The 18,149-nt window shown below is 39.1% G+C and overlaps 3 protein-coding genes and 1 pseudogene across 4 annotated transcripts; all 4 read left to right on the top strand.

Annotated features, from left to right (window-relative positions):
- The first annotated feature begins 59 nt into the window (after positions 1–59).
- On the top strand, positions 60–13,363 carry LOC122615758. Of its 2 annotated transcripts, none has more exons than XM_043790848.1 (2): positions 60–247; positions 12,145–13,363. In XM_043790848.1, exon 2 carries the CDS (start codon positions 12,171–12,173, stop codon positions 13,242–13,244), a length of 1,074 nt encoding a protein of 357 aa, XP_043646783.1. In that variant the 5' UTR covers positions 60–247; positions 12,145–12,170; the 3' UTR covers positions 13,245–13,363. The 2 variants fall into 2 exon arrangements, with proteins under 2 accessions (XP_043646783.1, XP_043646784.1); XM_043790849.1 differs by having other exon boundaries at positions 12,131–13,363.
- LOC122615756 lies at positions 1,239–2,996 on the top strand (annotated as a pseudogene).
- On the top strand, positions 3,478–5,086 carry LOC122615757. The gene is made up of 3 exons (XM_043790847.1): positions 3,478–3,930; positions 3,997–4,453; positions 4,517–5,086. The coding sequence occupies exons 1-3, from the start codon at positions 3,599–3,601 to the stop codon at positions 4,931–4,933; spliced, it is 1,206 nt and encodes a 401-aa protein (XP_043646782.1). The 5' UTR covers positions 3,478–3,598; the 3' UTR covers positions 4,934–5,086.
- Positions 13,364–15,084: 1,721 nt separating the features above from the next.
- LOC122616736 (neprilysin-4-like) lies at positions 15,085–18,149 on the top strand. Its single transcript, XM_043792294.1, is given in 2 exon segments — positions 15,085–15,144; positions 16,005–18,149. Coding segments are annotated over 2 exon segments (2,205 nt in total).

The following is an 18,149-nucleotide window of genomic DNA, read 5'->3' as shown; positions in this document are numbered from 1 at the left end:
CGAAGGAACTGTATAAATCAGCTGATTTTGCTCAATTTAACCAGTTCAGTTCGAACGGAACTAGTTTGTAAGCGCGATGCTTTTCTTAATTTTAGAAATATTTATTATATTGTAATATTTCCAACCTGTGTATATAGTGCATAAAAGAATGTATTCTGATTAACACAACTGCGCAACTGGAAATTACTATGTTAATTGTGACTCGATACAAATGCATATATCTGTTGATTAATTAAAAATTGCAAAGGTTGGTGCAAACACACAAATAAATTCCATTCTCTAATAATATCTCTATCTCTCTCTCTCTCTCTATATATATATATCCCTAATAAGTATAAGATATAATTATAAATCGTTCATGAAACAGAACACTATGGAGTGTATGATTTCCCCTTCATTTGTTGGGAGGGATGAATGAGAAAAGGGTTGTCACACAAGAACATATGTTGATGTACCAATATTTACATATATCTATATGTATGTACGTCTGATGTGTGACACATATATGTATGTATGTATGTAATTCGATCCTTCCTGAATTTTATCTAAAACAAGAGAGAATATAGTCGAGTTTCCCGACTATTTGATACCCGTTACTCAGCTAGTGGATGTGCGAATAATAATTTTAACTCTGACAGTGTTTGGCGATTAATAAGAAAAAAGTTTTTTAAAACATGTTTAGCCTAAATCATATTTTGTTCCTTTATTATTATTTTCTTTACATCATCCCTACTTTAGAATAACATCTGACTTAAGTGGTCGTTAAGTAGTCACTATATTTTCAACGAATTAAATTGTTGAACACAAATTCAGTGAGCTTGGAATGTGATCTTAAAAACTTTTCCGTGAGACCATCTTCATCAACGATATCATATTTATTTGGGGTGTGCTTATCAAAATATTATTATTTCATTCCGCAAAGCAATGTTCTCTAAATCTATACATAGAAAAGAATCTATATAGCGGGATATTTTGTATTTTTATTATATTACATTTCCAAAAAATTATATTTTTTGATTCAAAGTTTGATTCAAAATCGACGGCTTTATTTTATTATATCCAAAACGGTATCTCTTCTCTTTAAAAACGCTAAAATTGCGTATTGAATTGAAAAACTCAAGCATCTTTACTGGCTATAACCAAATTTCATATTATATATTCATGTGACTATTAAATAAGTGAATGAAACCATTTCACCAATATTGAAATGTACAAGAGGTGAGAACTCTGAAGTGAAGACTAAATTGTTTTCTGTGCTGATCGTGCATACAATGATAAAGACAAAGTTTTATAATAGGCAATATGCAATGTAATTAAGAGGGAACCCCGAGATAATTCCTCAACTAGTGCACCATACGTGAGTTCAGTCGGTTGGAGAGGTTTCCTCAGAAAAGTCGTATAACTATGGAGCGGGAAAACTACAGTGCGGAATATTTCGAGAAAGCTTTGGCCAAAGCTTACGGTTGTGAATTGCTTCGCGTGGAGAACTTTCACATCAAGGCGGTGAGCCAAGAGGGCGAGAACTTTTGCAGCGTCATCTACCGGGTGGCGTTGGACTTTCGCAGATCGCCCGGCGGCACACTCGAATCAGGAAAATATATTCTCAAGGATCTGCTGCCCGCCGCCGCTGCGCTGGGCACAAACGAGAAGGATATGTTCGAGCTACTTCTGCCAGCCATGTCAGCCATTCTCGAAGCAGCGCCAACGAAGAAAACTCTGGGTCTTGAAAAGCCGATTAACGTGTACTCTTCTTACTGAAGGTGCTTGTTAATCGAGATATCTCCTGGAAAAGAGCTCTACATCATGGAGGATCTGGCCGCCCTGGGATACGGATCCATTGACCGCCGTCAAGGCTTAAGCCTGGAAGAAGCTAAGATTTGCCTAAGGAAACTGGCTCAGTTCCACGGTGCCTCCATGGTTTTAAATCAGATCCAACCCGAATTGGTGCAAAGGCTTGCACCTTCTCACTATGCCAATGGATTGAATGATCGCATCGCCCAGGCTATCATGTTGGAGGGAGTTCAATATGCCGCAGAAGTGTTTGCCGATGAACTGCCAGAAATATCTAAGAAAATGAAGGCTCAATTACCAGTCGCATATTCGCAAAGAATCCAAAATGTCGTTGATCCAAACCAGTCATCGTTTAATGCAGTTATCCATGGCGACCCCTGGATAAATAACATAATGTTTGATTCAGTCAATAAGAAGGCAACACTTGTGAGTACAAATAATCGATAATAAATATCCAACATATTTTAAACTTTATTTTTTCCTTTTTAGGTGGACTTCCAGAACTGCTTCTGGGGCAGTCCGGCCATAGACCTGCATTATCATTTTTACACCAGCCTTAAGCCTGAATTACTGCAAAGTAATCAAGATGAGCTCCTGAATAACTATTTTGACCACCTTCTGGTAACCTTGCGGCATTGCGGCTTTAAGGACACACTGCCCACTTTTGGCCAATTAAAGGATGAGATGCAACGGTGTTTGTTTTATGGTTATTACACCGTTGTTTGTGAACTGCCCATATGTTGTGCTTCCCCTGAGGCAAGTGTTGATTTCGGGATTCACACCATTGCAGATTCGGAAGCTATGTTAAAAAAGCGCAACCAACTATTCGCCAGCGAACGAGTGCGTCAGACCATAAAGGCCACTCTGCCAATGTTGGATCAGGAGGGTATATTAGAAACCCCCTAATGAAGCTCCTGTTTATACCTTGTTATTTTATTACAGTGCTTAGTTAGTCTTGTCAGTATTTTCTTTAGAAAGCGGTTTTTTGAATTAGTTTTTCGCATTTTTTAAACAACAGTTAAAATAAGCAATAACATTCTTACAAACACTTTTAGATAAACATTTTGATGTCTTGCCTTATTAGTGTAATTATTATCTTTACATCTTTCTTACTTTCTAGTCGTTAAGAAGTCACTATATTTTCAACGAATAAATTTGTAGAACACAAAATTTGTATTGACAACCTTAACAGATTGGCCGCCAAGGGCTTCACTTAACTCATTTTTGTAATTTATAATTTTATCAAGTGGTTCAGTTGAACCACATATAATTCCGCTTTGTTTGGGGTGTGCTCAACAAAACAAAAGTTTTATTATTTAATTCCACAACGCAATGTTCTCTAGATCTACACGCAGAAAAGTTTCTTCATGGGATAAATAATAATTTCATGAAATTATATTTTTAAAAAATAATTTTTTTCTTCCAAAGTTGCCTTTTTATTTAAAGAACGAAATCTACGGATTTATTTTATTATATCGGTATCTCTTCTCTTTATAAAGAGCTCAGATTAGGTTTTGAATTAAAAAACCTAAGCATATTTTCAGCTTATATATATTATATATTACGTGTGACTATAAAATAAGTGAATGAATCCATCCATTTCATCAATGTTGAAATGCACAAGGTGTGAGAAATCTGAAGTGAAGACTAAATTGTTTTCTGTGCCGATCATGCATGCGGTGATAACGACGAAGCTTCCCGATATGCTAGTTGTAATTCAGAGGGAACCCCGAGATAATTTCGCAACTAGTGCACCATACGTGAGTTCAGTCGGTTGGCGAGGTTTCCTCAGAAAAGTCGTATAGCTATGGAGCGGGAAAACTACAGTGCGGAATATTTCGAGAAAGCTTTGGCCAAAGCTTACGGTTGTGAAATGCTTCGCGTGGAGAACTTTCACATAAAGGCGGTGAGCCAAGAGGGCGAGAACTTTTGCAGCGTCATCTACCGGGTGGCGTTGGACTTTCGCCGGTGTCCCGGCGGCGCTCTAGAATCCGGAAAATATATTCTCAAGGATCTGCTGCCCGCCGCCGCTGCGCTGGGCACAAACGAGAAGGATATGTTCGAGCTACTTCTGCCAGCCATGTCGGCCATTTTGGAAGGAGTGTCAACGGAGATTGGCGAGCACAAGCTGAGCGCAGAGTAAGTTCAACAGCTTAGTAACTTTGGCGTAGAAAAGCCAAGTAACGCATATTCTTTTGATTAAAGCTGCTTGCTGGTCGAGATATCTGCTGAAAAAGAACTCTACATCCTGGAGGATCTGGGCGCCCTGGGATACAGATCCTTTGATCGGCGTCAAGGCTTAAACTTGGAAGAGGCCAAGATTTGCGTAAGGAAGCTGGCTCAGTTCCACGGTGCCTCCATGGTTTTGAATCAGATCCAACCCGAATTGGTGCAAAGGCTTGACCCTTCTCATTATGCCAATGGATTTACTGATCGCTTCGCCCAGGCTCTTGTATTAGATGGCGTCGAATATGCCGCAGAAGCTTTTGCCGATGAATTGCCAGAAATATCACGGAAAATGAAGGCTCAAGTGCCAGTCGCATACACGCAAAGGATCCGAGATGTCGTTGATCCAAACCAGTCATCGTTTAATGCAGTTATCCATGGCGACCCCTGGTTAAATAACATAATGTTTGATTCAGTCAATAAGAAGGCAACACTTGTGAGTATAAATAATCCGAAATAGGCTTCCAAAACATTGCTAACTTTATTTTCCCCCTTTTAGGTGGACTTCCAGAACTGCTTCTGGGGCAGTCCGGCCATAGACCTGTATTTTCTTTTTTACACCAGCCTAAAGCCTGAATTACTGCAAAATAATCAAGATGAGCTCCTGAATCACTATTTTGACAACCTTCTGGAAACCTTGCGGCACTGCGGCTTTAAAGAAACACTGCCCACTTTTGCCCAGTTAAAGGATGAGATGCAACGGTGTTTGTTTTATGGTTATTACACCGTTGTTTGTGAACTGCCCATATGCTGTGCTTCTTTCGAGGCAAGTGTCGACTTCGGGGTTCACACCTTCTTAGACTCGGAAGCTATGTTAAAAAAGCGCCACCAATTATTCGCCAGCGAACGAGTGCGTGAGACCATAAAGGCCACTCTGCCTATGTTGGATCAGAAGGGTATATTAGAAACCCCCTAAGGAAGATCTTTTTTATTTCTTGTTGTTGTTTTCTGTAATAATAATTTGTCTTGTCAGTATTTTTTTTATGATAAGCGGTTTTTTGAATTAGTTCTTGCTCTTTTTAAAAACAACAGTGAAAATAAGTATTAATATTCTAACGAACACTTTTAACTAGGCAAATTCATGTCTTGCTTTATTCAATTAAAAAGTGTATATGCTGGTCTTAAACGATGTTTGAATATAATTTTTATTTTTTCATTAGCATTTCTATATTATTGATTCATATACCCCCATCCCACTCTATTTACAACCAACTTTTTGCTTGAGGGAAGAAACACAACTCGAGTGTTGCTCTTTATAAATACATTTGTTGTCTGCCAAAGTTTCTGGCCAAGATTTACGAGTGCGAGTGTGTGATGCATGTGCCTCGGCTGGCTGCACTAAGAGCGATAAAGTTCTCACCTCCATTCCGATCCACCTCCTTGCAGCTAAATATGCAAATCGCCTGCAGTTATTCTTAGAAAGTTGTCAGCTGCCAAGTGTAAGCCAACTCGGCTCCAACTGAAGCCAAGCGAAGCGCATCGGGGAGCATATAGAGCCAAAATCAAGGAGGAATATCGTGAAGGAGCGAGGTGGCCAAAGTGCGTTTGACGCCGATGTAACTTCGAACACTCATGTGCTTCTTTCGAGTGTTTATAAAGCAATTTATTGCTATTGTTCAAAAGCAGTCAGCTTAAGCTATTATAAGCCAGACTTTGAAAAGGGAAACCTTTGCGGGAATTTATTTATCGGGGCAAACATAATATTCTTTGTTTTTACATAAGCACATACCTTAGTATATTCTAGCAATAGCTTTCATTAAAAAGTGTTAGCACAATTTTTAAACCTATAACGCAATGCATAATCCTTTGAATTACATAAATCGTTTCAACTGTCGGTCAATTACCATTTCTCCCCAGCTTTTACCACTTTCGAATCCCCATGGGTAAAATGTAAAGCTTAATTAACATGGAAAACAAACACGAAGGCCCAAAAGCAAACAGAAATCCGTCTAAGGCTGCCAACCAGTCGAAAGAAACTCATAAATCAATTTTGAAATGCATTAGAGACAGGTAACTTGCCACCGCATTTCCCCAATCCCCATTCCTCATTCCCCAATTTGGTCAAGAAAATGGCTTCGAGCAAGTGACTGCAGTATTTCAGCAACTCGAAGGGGTCAACTTTCTGGAGCTGGTCAGTGGCCGAAAGTTGCAGCCGAGTCAACCCCCAAGAACGAAATTCCAGCCCCCTTCGTCACCTATCAATTAATGTGTGTGTTTCTCCAGTGTCATGGTAGAAGTTGCTTCCTTTGCTTTCATCTGGGGTTGCATTTACTTAACGCCTCGCCTCAGCACTTAACTTCCGTTTCCTGTTACCATGGACAGGGGAAGGGGCTTTGATTCAGAGTCTGCGACTTTCGGGCAAGGCATTTGCAACTAATTGAAAGTGCAATGCGATGCTGCAGAATGCAATTAATGCCTCGAGGCCCTGGGAGGCCAATCCTCCCCACCACGCACGGCTGCAGACGAGAAGTTGCATTCGAAACCGAAATGCACAGAAAAAACGATGTGCAAACTAAGATTCTATGGGGGATGGGGGTGCTCAAAAATAACACAGCAAGTTCGAGGATGTGAGTGAGGTATTGATTTTAGGACCAGTCTTGTTTTCCATACACATTCGATTTATAACAATCTGTAAAATTCTAGAACCTTAAAAAACCAAAACAAGGAACACAATAGGATTGTCCCAAAACTTTAATGTGCTTTAATCTTTGCATCCTCGACACCCTCACCACTTTCCTTTTATTGTAGTGCCTGAATAACTCAAGAAACTTTTATCAATTAGCTGCCGACTACCCAGCGTATGGCTCATGTTTGCGAAATTGTGGGGCAAAACAATTAAAAGCAATAAATTTGCACAGGCAACCATAAATCAAAGTCCGATCATAATCTCAGCCCAAGCAAATAGAGAGAAAAAGCCAAAAACGAAGCTCGGCCTTCCGCCCGAATTTTCTCCTCCTTTTCCAAAAAGTTCCAATCCGAGGAAGTCCACCGCAATCCGGGGAAATAGTCGCTTCGCTTCGTTTATTAATTGTACAACTGTCTCCAATCATAATTAATGAACTTTGGCACATCCTCCGCCGCAAACTCCACATATCCCTTATTTCGAGAAGAGTGGAAGGACGAAAGACGAAAACCGAAAACCAACACCGAAGTATAAACACAAATGTTTTCCTTGGCACACCATAAATCTTTCATTTGGCAAATCTCTGTGGGCCTTTCCGTTCACAATTTGAGTTGCTCCCCGAACTATTTTTTTTCTTTTTTACTTAGCTTAATGGTTGGCAGTATCAATTAGACACATTAAAGGATCTACTGGATTACTGTTCTTATTGTCCAGAAAATATATTGTTTGAACTTAAACTAGCAATTGATTAACAAAATTATCTGAATACTCCAGCTTTGAGAAGTAGAAGATTATTTTTTTGTTATGTTTACTTTTATTATTTTAAAGATTATTATTTATGTTGTTTACTTTTCCTTATATACAATACTTTATTACAATTTCAAGAAATATATTTCTTGCTCCCCAAAATTGCGAAGACTCCCACAACATCCTATTGAGATTCAATGACTTGGTAATTTCAGCCCGGGAGAGCGGCAAATTACATATGCAAATCCCTTATAATTATCAGCCAAAATCTTAGGAGGACCACATTCCCTATTTGCGACCAAAAAGGTAAAGCAAACATTTGAATTGCGATCATTTTTCATTTAGCTTGGGCTTTTCTTCAGCGCCACTCATCAGTGGCTCATTTATCAACGATGTCTGCGAGTTTGCGATTAGTCAGTTAGTCATTTCGAAGCCAAATTTAAATAATTTCAAAGTGATGACAAAAGCTTTTCCAGCTATCCGAGTAATTATATGCGCACATGGCATCCGAAGAAAGGTTTGTATATGGAAACTCCACGGATTAACACTTGCACAGCAACGGTTGAAAGATAAATGAAAGCATCATTAGTCATTGGCCAACCCCACCAACGCCGTAATCACATGTGTCCTCCACAATTTTTCACATTCCATGCCAGAAGGGGTGGGATTATATGTGATTAAATCCTTCAGATACCCAAGTATTCATATGTAAATTCTTTGTGGCAGGGTGTGACAGGTCCTGTTTTTAGTCCTGCAACTAAGTACTTACAGTCTTTTTGGTCCATTGTGTGTGGCAAAATATTTATTGGCCATCATTACTTTGATTACAAGAGACTTTTTGTAATTTTGTAGAAACACTTTTGGAATGGAATTTCTGTTTCGAATTGACAATTCCGTCGGGACTCGCATGTGTATAATTTTAAACTTTTAGTGAATGCTTTAATCAATTAAAATTAATTTTTTTTGGTAAACACAGTTTGATTGGAAATTTAATTACAAATTCAACGAGTTATGACATTCCATATTTGGACGAATATTTCGAATGCTCTGATCAAAATACTGATATTTAAATCGCAAAAAAACAGGAAATCAATTTTCGGCCAAAATCCAAAAATCACCATAAAAAAATTGGAAAAAATTTGAAAAGAAAATTCATTTTTTTTGGTAAACACAGTTCGATTGGAAATTTAATTACGAATTCAACGAGATATGACATTCCATATTTGGACGAATATTTCGAATGCTCTGATCAAAATACTGATATTTAAATCGCAAAAAAACAGGAAATCCATTTTCGGCCAAAATCCAAAAATCATCATCAAAAATTGGAAAAAAAATTGAAAAAAAAAATCAATTTTTTTTGGTAAATACAGTTCGATTGGAAATTTAATTACGAATTCAACGAGATATGACATTCCATATTTGAACCAATATTTCGAATGTTCTGATCAAAATACTGATATTTAAATCGAAAAAAAACAGAAAATCAATTTTCGGCCAAAATCCAAAAATTACCATATAAAAATTGGAAAAAATTTGAAAGAAAATTTCTTTTTTTTTGGTAAACACAGCTTGATTGGAAATTTAATTACGAATTCAACGAGATATGACATACCATATTTGGACGAATATTTCGAATGCTCTGATCAAAATACTGATATTTAAATCGCAAAAAAACAGGAAATCAATTTTCTGCCAAAATCCAAAAATCACCATAAAAAAATTGGAAAAAATTTGAAAAGAAAATTCATTTTTTTTGGTAAACACAGTTCGATTGGAAATTTAATTACGAATTCAACGAGATATGACATTCCATATTTGAATCAATATTTCGAATGTTCTGATCAAAATACTGATATTTAAATCGAAAAAAAACAGAAAATCAATTTTCGGTCAAAATCCAAAAATTACCATAAAAAAATTGGAAAAAAATTGAAAAGAAAATTCATTTTTTTTGGTAAACACAGTTCGATTGGAAATTTAATTACGAATTCAACGAGATATGACATTCCATATTTGAACCAATATTTCGAATGCTCTGATAAAAATACTGATATTTAAATCGAAAAAAAAACAGAAAATCAATTTTCGGCCAAAATTGGAAAAAAAAATTCAACGAGTTATAACATTCCATATTTGAACCAATATTTCGAATGTTCTGATCAAAATACTGATATTTAAATCGTAAAAAAACAGAAAATCAATTTTCGGCCAAAATCCAAAAATTACCATAAAAAAATTGGAAAAAAATTTAAAAGAAATTTCATTTTTTTTGGTAAACACAGTTCGATTGGAAATTTAATTACGAATTCAACGAGATATGACATTCCATATTTGGACGAATATTTCGAATGCTCTGATAAAAATACTGATATTTAAATCGCAAAAAAACAGGAAATCAATTTTCTGCCAAAATCCAAAAATCACCATAAAAAAATTAGAAAAAATTTGAAAAGAAAATTCATTTTTTTTGGTAAACACAGTTCGATTGGAAATTTAATTACGAATTCAACGAGATATGACATTCCATATTTGAACCAATATTTCAAATGTTCTGATCAAAATACTGATATTTAAATCGAAAAAAAACAGAAAATCAATTTTCGGCCAAAATCCAAAAATTACCATAAAAAAATTGGAAAAAAATTGAAAAGAAAATTCATTTTTTTTGGTAAACACAGTTCGATTGGAAATTTAATTACGAATTCAACGAGATATGACATTCCATATTTGGACGAATATTTCGAATGCTCTGATCAAAATACTGATATTTAAATCGCAAAAAAACAGGAAATCAATTTTCGGCCAAAATCCAAAAAACATCATCAAAAATTGGAAAAAAAAATCAACGAGTTCTAACATTCCATATTTGAACCAATATTTCGAATGTTCTGATCAAAATACTGATATTTAAATCGCAAAAAAACAGGAAATCAATTTTCTGCCAAAATCCAAAAATCACCATAAAAAAATTGGAAAAAATTTGAAAAGAAAATTCATTTTTTTTGGTAAACACAGTTCGATTGGAAATTTAATTACGAATTCAACGAGATATGACATTCCATATTTGGACGAATATTTCGAATGTTCTGATCAAAATACTGATATTTAAATCGAAAAAAAACAGAAAATCGATTTTCGGCCAAAATCCAAAAATTACCATAAAAAAATTGGAAAAAAATTGAAAAGAAAATTCATTTTTTTTGGTAAACACAGTTTGATTGGAAATTTAATTACGAATTCAACGAGATATGACATTCCATATTTGAACCAATATTTCGAATGCTCTGATAAAAATACTGATATTTAAATCGAAAAAAAAAACAGAAAATCAATTTTCGGCCAAAATTGGAAAAAAAAAATTCAACGAGTTATAACATTCCATATTTGAACCAATATTTCGAATGTTCTGATCAAAATACTGATATTTAAATCGTAAAAAAACAGAAAATCAATTTTCGGCCAAAATCCAAAAATTACCATAAAAAAATTGGAAAAAAATTGAAAAGAAAATTCATTTTTTTTGGTAAACACAGTTCGATTGGAAATTTAATTACGAATTCAACGAGATATGACATTCCATATTTGGACGAATATTTCGAATGCTCTGATCAAAATACTGATATTTAAATCGCAAAAAAACAGGAAATCAATTTTCGGCCAAAATCCAAAAAACATCATCAAAAATTGGAAAAAAAAATTCAACGAGTTATAACATTCCATATTTGAACCAATATTTCGAATGTTCTGATCAAAATACTGATATTTAAATCGTAAAAAAACAGAAAATCAATTTTCGGCCAACGTCCAAAAATTACCATAAATAAATCGTGGTGCGTGGTGTGGGGTGCAGGGTGCGGGGTGCGTGGTGCAGGGTGCGGGGTGCGGGGTAAAATTAAACCAAAACAAGTTGGGAATTATTTTAGCAGAGCGATATGTTCGAAAATGTTTTGGGGAAACACTTGATTACATGATTGAAGCAACAGAACCTACTCTAATTGTGACTTTTAGCAAGACAGACAAGCTAGTACCCTCTAGTATCTAGACGGCGGTAGAGATTGTGGCTACCCGTAAGAAAATCGTGCGCTATTTTAGATAAAATTCTAATGGCATTTTCTGGAAAGCGGTCGATGCCAGCTAACTTTTATGGCTTCAGCACAGCCATGGGCCAAAAACTAATTACCTCGAGCGGAGTTTTTACAGGGGAGCTGAGACAACTTTTATGGACGGTGTGGTTTCGGCACTTTCAATAACGTTTTTAATGTCATTTTGCATAGGATTTGAATACAGCAATCGATAAAATGGTCTCTTTCCAAACGGGTAAGGTTTTATGACACTTTCGGTCTGAGCGAGTTCAGGCGGAAAATTTGTTGGCCCATAAAAGAGCAGCGTCGTCTCTTAAAATGGGTAACAAAAATTATTCATAGTGCAGTTGCCCTTATCCCTCAACCTCGATGCACTACGTCATGTCTTGGTAATATAATAAAAGTAGTGTGGATTAAAGTTCCAGAAAGTTTATTACAAGAAAGTTACTGCGTGCAGAAATACATGCATTTCTTCAAGCGAAACTCACAAAGGATACTTTTTCAAACTTAATCTACTTATATAGAAAAATCTTAATTGAATATAGAATAACTTAAGCCTATTTTAAGAAATAACTAGGCAAGTTTCATATGAATACTACTTATTATTTCATTTGATTCATTCTTTCTTCTGTTTAGTATTCATTTTAATTCAATATAGTACTCCATTTGCAGCCCACTTTTGAATTGCCTCCATCAACATGCGACCCAAGGACCACCCTGACCTGCACTTCGACGTGATTCCCAAGCTGTACGATGCCCATTCCAAGGTGTTTCTCACGAGCTTGTGCAACGTGGATGAGCAGCTCAAGCTGTTGCCCCGCCGATTCTGTCGGATGTACACCACTCGGCCACTGGCCAACCAGCTGCTTCAGTATCTGCAAGCCCGCAAAGCGAACGTTGTGCAGCAGGACTTCCATGTGGTGGAAGAGGGTCAGCCCTTTGCACTGCTGCTTAAGGACGGGAAACGTCTGGAGGGCATGCTATGCTCTGGAAGTCATCTGGGGCACAGCCTCATTTTGCTTATCCGGCGGATGCAGGATAACAGGCTGCTGTACTGCTACTCGGCTATGAGACTGGATAATCTTGGTCGCCTACTGTGCAACTCCGTCTTCAACTCTTGGATCGTCCCGGGAATCGAGCAGCTGTATCTGAATCTCTCCTCCGTAAATGTGCCGTTTGAGCATGTAGATTTTGATGAGATGGCACATTTCATAGAGGAGCACAGAGCAAAGAATGAACAGAGCGTGGTGCATCTGAAAGTGCCAAAATTTGGCTACGAGGAACTGTTCTGGAGATTGGCACACACGACTCTACGCGGGCATATTCATCTAGGCGAACGCATGGCAAAAAATTACGAGTGCCTTGGCACTGATCTGGAGCGTTTTCGCAGCGAAAATTATGTACCAAAGATTTTCGTCAGCGGTTGCCCGACGGACTTTAATCCCTATCAAAAGGTGGTTTCCCTAGATATAAAAGAACTGAAGTGGACGCCGACTCCGACCAGGATGCATCTTCGTCAGCTGTGCAGCCTCTTGCGACCTCAACACATCCAGGGGATTGTCCAGTTTCATACGGATGGCATTGTGCCGCCCATTCCGTCATTCCTAAAGGTCTTCAAGGCAAACTGTTCAGCAAAGAGCGATGCAGTTTTGTCAGGGACTACGGGTGAATTCCAAGCAGGACAGGCGAAGCAAGGACCCTATCGCGCTTTTCGGTCAAGAACGGCCTTTGAATTTGTGAACGATGGCGACGAAAGCAGTTGTTCGGGTTAAATTTAAGTATCTCCCTATTTGAATAAGTAATCATGTTCATTTCGAAAGCGCATATCTACTTCGTTTGTTACAAAGAAATATGAAATATGAAGAAATAAGAGCCCTGATAGTTGAATGATTTTTTTTAATTTTTGATTTTATTTATTAAAGATAGACTTACCCAATTTAAAAATAAGAAGAAAGTTAATCCTCTTTGCAAGCATGACAATTAAGAGGAGTATACCGAACTTGAATGATTTCCATACTTCCTGTAGATAATTTAAAAACCCAACAATTTTGGTTAGAGTCAGGACTGTGTCAAGATATATCGGATAGCTATATTTCTGCATGTCGGTTCTTTTCATCAGCTGAAGGCACTGAACGAAAAAACGGTACCCCATCGATAGGGCGATATGGTCGAATACTAGATTGGATTTACTCTTTATACCCGTTGCTTGCAGAGAACTAGATCCATTAAGAGGATCTATGAAATATATAAGGAAACTATAAAATATATTTATTCTTGATCAGGATTACTAGCCGAGTCTATATAAGATGTGCATATGCCGTGCCCGTTAGTCTGTCCGTCCGTATAAAGGTTGAGAATTTAGCATGCAGATTCTATGGACGCAAGTTGCCCAAAATTGTCTTACATGCATTTTTCATATGGAATATACAGAAATTAACGGGTATCTGATAGTCGAGGAAGTTTTATTTAATATGTTGTATAATACGAGATGTATTTCAAGTACCAATCCAAGACTTTTAACTGCCAAAAGCACCTGTTGCCAATATCCGTCATCTGTTTTAAAATGAACTATGCAAATTATGCATAATAAATTGGTATATTTTTTCGCTTGAGTTTCTAAGAGGGGTTTTTCATATACACAATTTGATTCAACAACTCCAACTTCATATTTTATTACTCATACCATAGGCAGATCATGTTTTTGAAAATTACCGACTACTGTGGCCGCACTGTTAAGTCAAACAGAACGCTTTTCAAGATCTCTTTGTCACAGCTTTGTTCGCGTTTGATCCGAACCGTCAACAAGGTCTTTTATTCCAATTCTGTGAGCAACCTGGGCAAATAATTTTGGCACGAGGTGTGACCAACGCCCATTGAGGGTGTGGTTAATGACACTCAGCCTTCTGTCTTCCAAGTCAATCGCTTGCCGATTGATTTGTCAAAGGCATTACGCTAATATATTGGGCAAATACCGGAAAAAGTCGCTGGGCCACTGGCGTCAAAATGACATCGAGTGGTTTAACTTTCCACCCTCAAGATTCCGGAAAAAATGAGTTTAGGGAGGGTAGAGAAGAATGTTAAAATCGGAGTTATTGAAATGATTTGTTCAAGTATTTAAAGGTTTTGAGGGCTCAGAGTGGTTTAAGGGACGACTTACGTTTTTTAATCATTTAGAACGATAAAAATTATATTTAAAATTTTTAAAACATACATAAATTTAGCTATAACAGGTTAGTATAAATATAAGAATACAACTTTTACTTCTGCTAAAAACAAGACGTTTGGATATTACCATTATATTACCCCAAATCCTGTTTAACAGTCCAATTATTACACCCGCTACTCGTGGAGTAAAGGGGTATACTAGATTCGTTGAAAAGTATGTAACAGGCAGAAGATAGCGTTTCCGACCATATAAAGTATACATATATATTCTTGATCAGGATCAATAGCCGAGTCGATGTCCGTCTGTCCATCCGTCTGTCCGTCTGTCCGTCCGTATGAACGTCGAGATCTCAGGAACTATAAAAGCTACACCAGAGGCATAGACGCAGGGCAAGATTGTTGACCCATGTTGCCAGTAATTTGATATTTTGTTATTTTTGTATTAGAATGGTAAATTTATATAACGCCCTTATTTCGATTACGGCGGGACATGGCGGAATGTGGCCGGTTTGATCTGGGGCCAATTTCCGCAGCTGTAGTCGTAGAAGTTGTTGCATATAGCTCCGCATCTCGGCGGACTTGGACAGACGCATCAGGCGCCGGACGTAGACGCTGTCGTTGCTCCCGCGCCTGGATGCGCAGGTCAGGGGCCGGCTGACCAGTTAGCAGGTGACCTCGACCACTTCCCAGCAGCTGGAGCAACAGTAGGCATGTGCGATACCAAGGTTCTCCATGGCGAACTCTCCGAGAGCGACTGAACGGGCAGCTGGACGAGACGCACTTCCGCACCCACTCTCTGCGACTGGGATTGAGATTAAGCGGCACTGCGAGATATCTGGCCCGATTTGTAATTGTAACCATGTATCGTACCTATTTTATTCACCGTCCCATATGTTTCCATAATATATTGTATATTTTTAAGGTTGAGCTGTCAAGCCAAGAGGTTAATTTGCTATATAATAGTAGAGGTTTGAAATTATTTTCAGTGCTGCACAGGGCGGAAGCGCTGTTCCAACTCTTCCTTATCACCCGCTCGGTCGTGGGTCCCATGCTCCAATCCCAAGTTAGAGGGGAGTGCGTGATTGGAATACAGTTCACGTCATAGTGTTATAACTGGGTGCAAGGCTAAGGGCACTTAATGCCGTCGGAAACTAGTATTGACGGTTAATTGCTGTGGTGTGCATTTTATTACAGTCGATAGTATTACCAATATATGGAATACTAAGTAAACATTTAACATTAACTTCTCAAAGGTTTCCCATGTCCTAAGATCTATGCTCAGCCCCAAAGATTTAGTTACCGCCTCTAAGCTGAAAGAAGAAATAAAGCGATTAGCCTAGGCTCGCTATTTATTTTTTCGGCAATAGATTAACCACATAGTTTATTCAAATATTTCATTTGAATAGAAGCACTAGGCGATGAAATTGCTCTGCATTTTGATTGCTGGCCACGTCCTAAGTGCGCTGGTCCCAGCGTCCCCCACCGACGAGGATGCACTCAACCAGGACACGCCCTACATCAAGGAGCTACTGCGTCAAGCCAAGGCTGCTGAGATCGAGAGCTTTTTGGACCAGAAGGCGGATCCGTGCACGGATTTCTACGCATTCTCCTGTGGCAACTACAAACGCATCAACTCGGCTTTCAACTTGCAGAAGGACAGAACTGGATTATTAGACACTCTGAGGAACGGTCTCAACCGGAAGATCCTGAAGATGCTCAACAGAGCCACCTATACACACGACACTTCGGTGGACATTCAGGTGAAGCACTTCTTCAAGTCCTGCCTCCGGATTAAGGAGCTCAACTACAAGGAAAAGCTGAGGCGGATCATTGCCGAATTTGGAACAATGCCGATGCTCGAGGGATCCTCCTGGCAGGAGGACGACTTCGATTGGGTGGAGACTACTGCTCGCATTGGCCACCGATACGGAATTGCGTCCATTATACAAGTACAAGTGAGCACGGACTTCGTCAATAGCCAAAGAAACAGTATCTTCGTAGGTGAGCAGAACTTCCCACTAGAAGCACGTTCCATGTATGTGGACAACGAAATGGCCATCTACCGTCAAAATCATCTGGCTAGAATCAAGGTGATTTTGGAGCGATTCTTAGGTGTTAAGATGAAGTTGGCAGTGAAAACGGCTAAGGAAGTGTTTGACTTCGAGGTGGACTTGGCCAATGGACTTAAGGACAACGAAGAACCCCAGGACCCAAAAGACCAGCTCGATCTTCTGACTGTCGCTGAATTGCGCGAGAGATATGCCGCAACCTTCGACGCAGAGCAATTGATATTCGTGAGCATGGGAGAGGAGATTTCCGAGCCGGTCTACGAAGTCAATAGGCGTTATCAGCAAAATTTGGTCGAAGTGATTAAGCGTACGCCAAAGAGCACTGTGGCCAACTATATATTCTTCCGTCTGATATGGGAGTTTATGCTGCAATCAACTAAGGCTTCGGCAACGATGCAAGAGCCCTGTGCGCACTACACCAAGAAGTACTTCGCCAAGAACCTGGACAACATGTTCTACCGCCGATACAAGAACGAGAAGTCCTCTAGAGAAATTGACAGCATGTGGCATCGATTGAAGTCCACCTTTAGGGAGGCCTTGCTATCCAGTCCGGAGCTAGATTGGATCGAGCGATCCACTCGAAATACTGCCATCGCTAAGTTGGAGGCCATGACACTGGAGGTCAATAGCTACTCTAAGCAGAACATTACCGAGGACTTTGCGGACCTCAATTTGCAAGCCACCGACTATGTGGATAACTTGCGTCAAGTGTTTCAGCTGCGTGCAAAGCAAATGCGGCAACTGCTTCACCAGCCAGCGAAACCGATTGAACCAGCAGTAATGCTAAGCTATAGCCCTAGCAACGACCTGTTGCAGAACGCCATCAAGCTTCCGGTGGCCATGCTGCAGCCCTTCTACCTTTGGTCCGAGGTCTATCCGAGTGCAGTTATGTTTGGAACCCTGGCCTCGCTAATTGGTCACGAGTTAATCCACGGCTTCGAAGATGGAGGACGGCAGGTTGATGACACGGGAAACTTGAGGGATTGGTGGGATGCGAGGTCCAGCAGCAACTTCTTGCAACGAAATAAATGCTTCGCCAAGCAGTACGGCCGGTATGTGTACGATGGAATCCAGCTGAAGGAGTCCACCGCGCAGTCGGAGAACATTGCCGACAATGGGGGCACCAGGCTGGCCTACGCAGCCTACCGGAAGTGGTTCGAGTCCCAAATGAGAAATGGCACCAGTGTCAGTCAGTTGCTGGCCAAGGAGACCCTGCCCAACCTGCCGTACTCCGCCCACCAGCTGTTCTTCATCAGCTTTGCGCAGATCTGGTGCAACGATGTGCATCCCCTGGCGAAGGCCATGCTGGTATCTGTCGACGAGCACACGCCAGGAAAGTTCCGTGTCATTGGAACCTTGTCCAACTTCAAGGAGTTCTCGAAGGAGTTCAACTGTCCAGCGGGATCTGTCATGAATCCCAGCGAGAAATGCATGCTTTACTAG

Source organism: Drosophila teissieri, chromosome 3L (assembly GCF_016746235.2).
Source record: "Drosophila teissieri strain GT53w chromosome 3L, Prin_Dtei_1.1, whole genome shotgun sequence".
Classification (NCBI taxonomy): domain Eukaryota; kingdom Metazoa; phylum Arthropoda; class Insecta; order Diptera; family Drosophilidae; genus Drosophila; species Drosophila teissieri.
The sequence above is the reverse complement of the archived record's forward strand: the minus strand, read 5'-3'. Positions and strand labels throughout refer to the sequence as shown.

Coding starts and splice junctions, on each gene's coding strand:
- LOC122615757 (XM_043790847.1), top strand. CDS start 3,599: ATGGAGCGGGAAAACTACAGTGCGGAATATTTCGAGAAAGCTTTGGCC. Junction 3,931..3,996: donor GAGCACAAGCTGAGCGCAGA/GTAAGTTCAACA, acceptor TTTTGATTAAAG/CTGCTTGCTGGTCGAGATAT. Junction 4,454..4,516: donor TCAATAAGAAGGCAACACTT/GTGAGTATAAAT, acceptor TCCCCCTTTTAG/GTGGACTTCCAGAACTGCTT.
- LOC122615758 (XM_043790848.1), top strand. CDS start 12,171: ATGCGACCCAAGGACCACCCTGACCTGCACTTCGACGTGATTCCCAAG.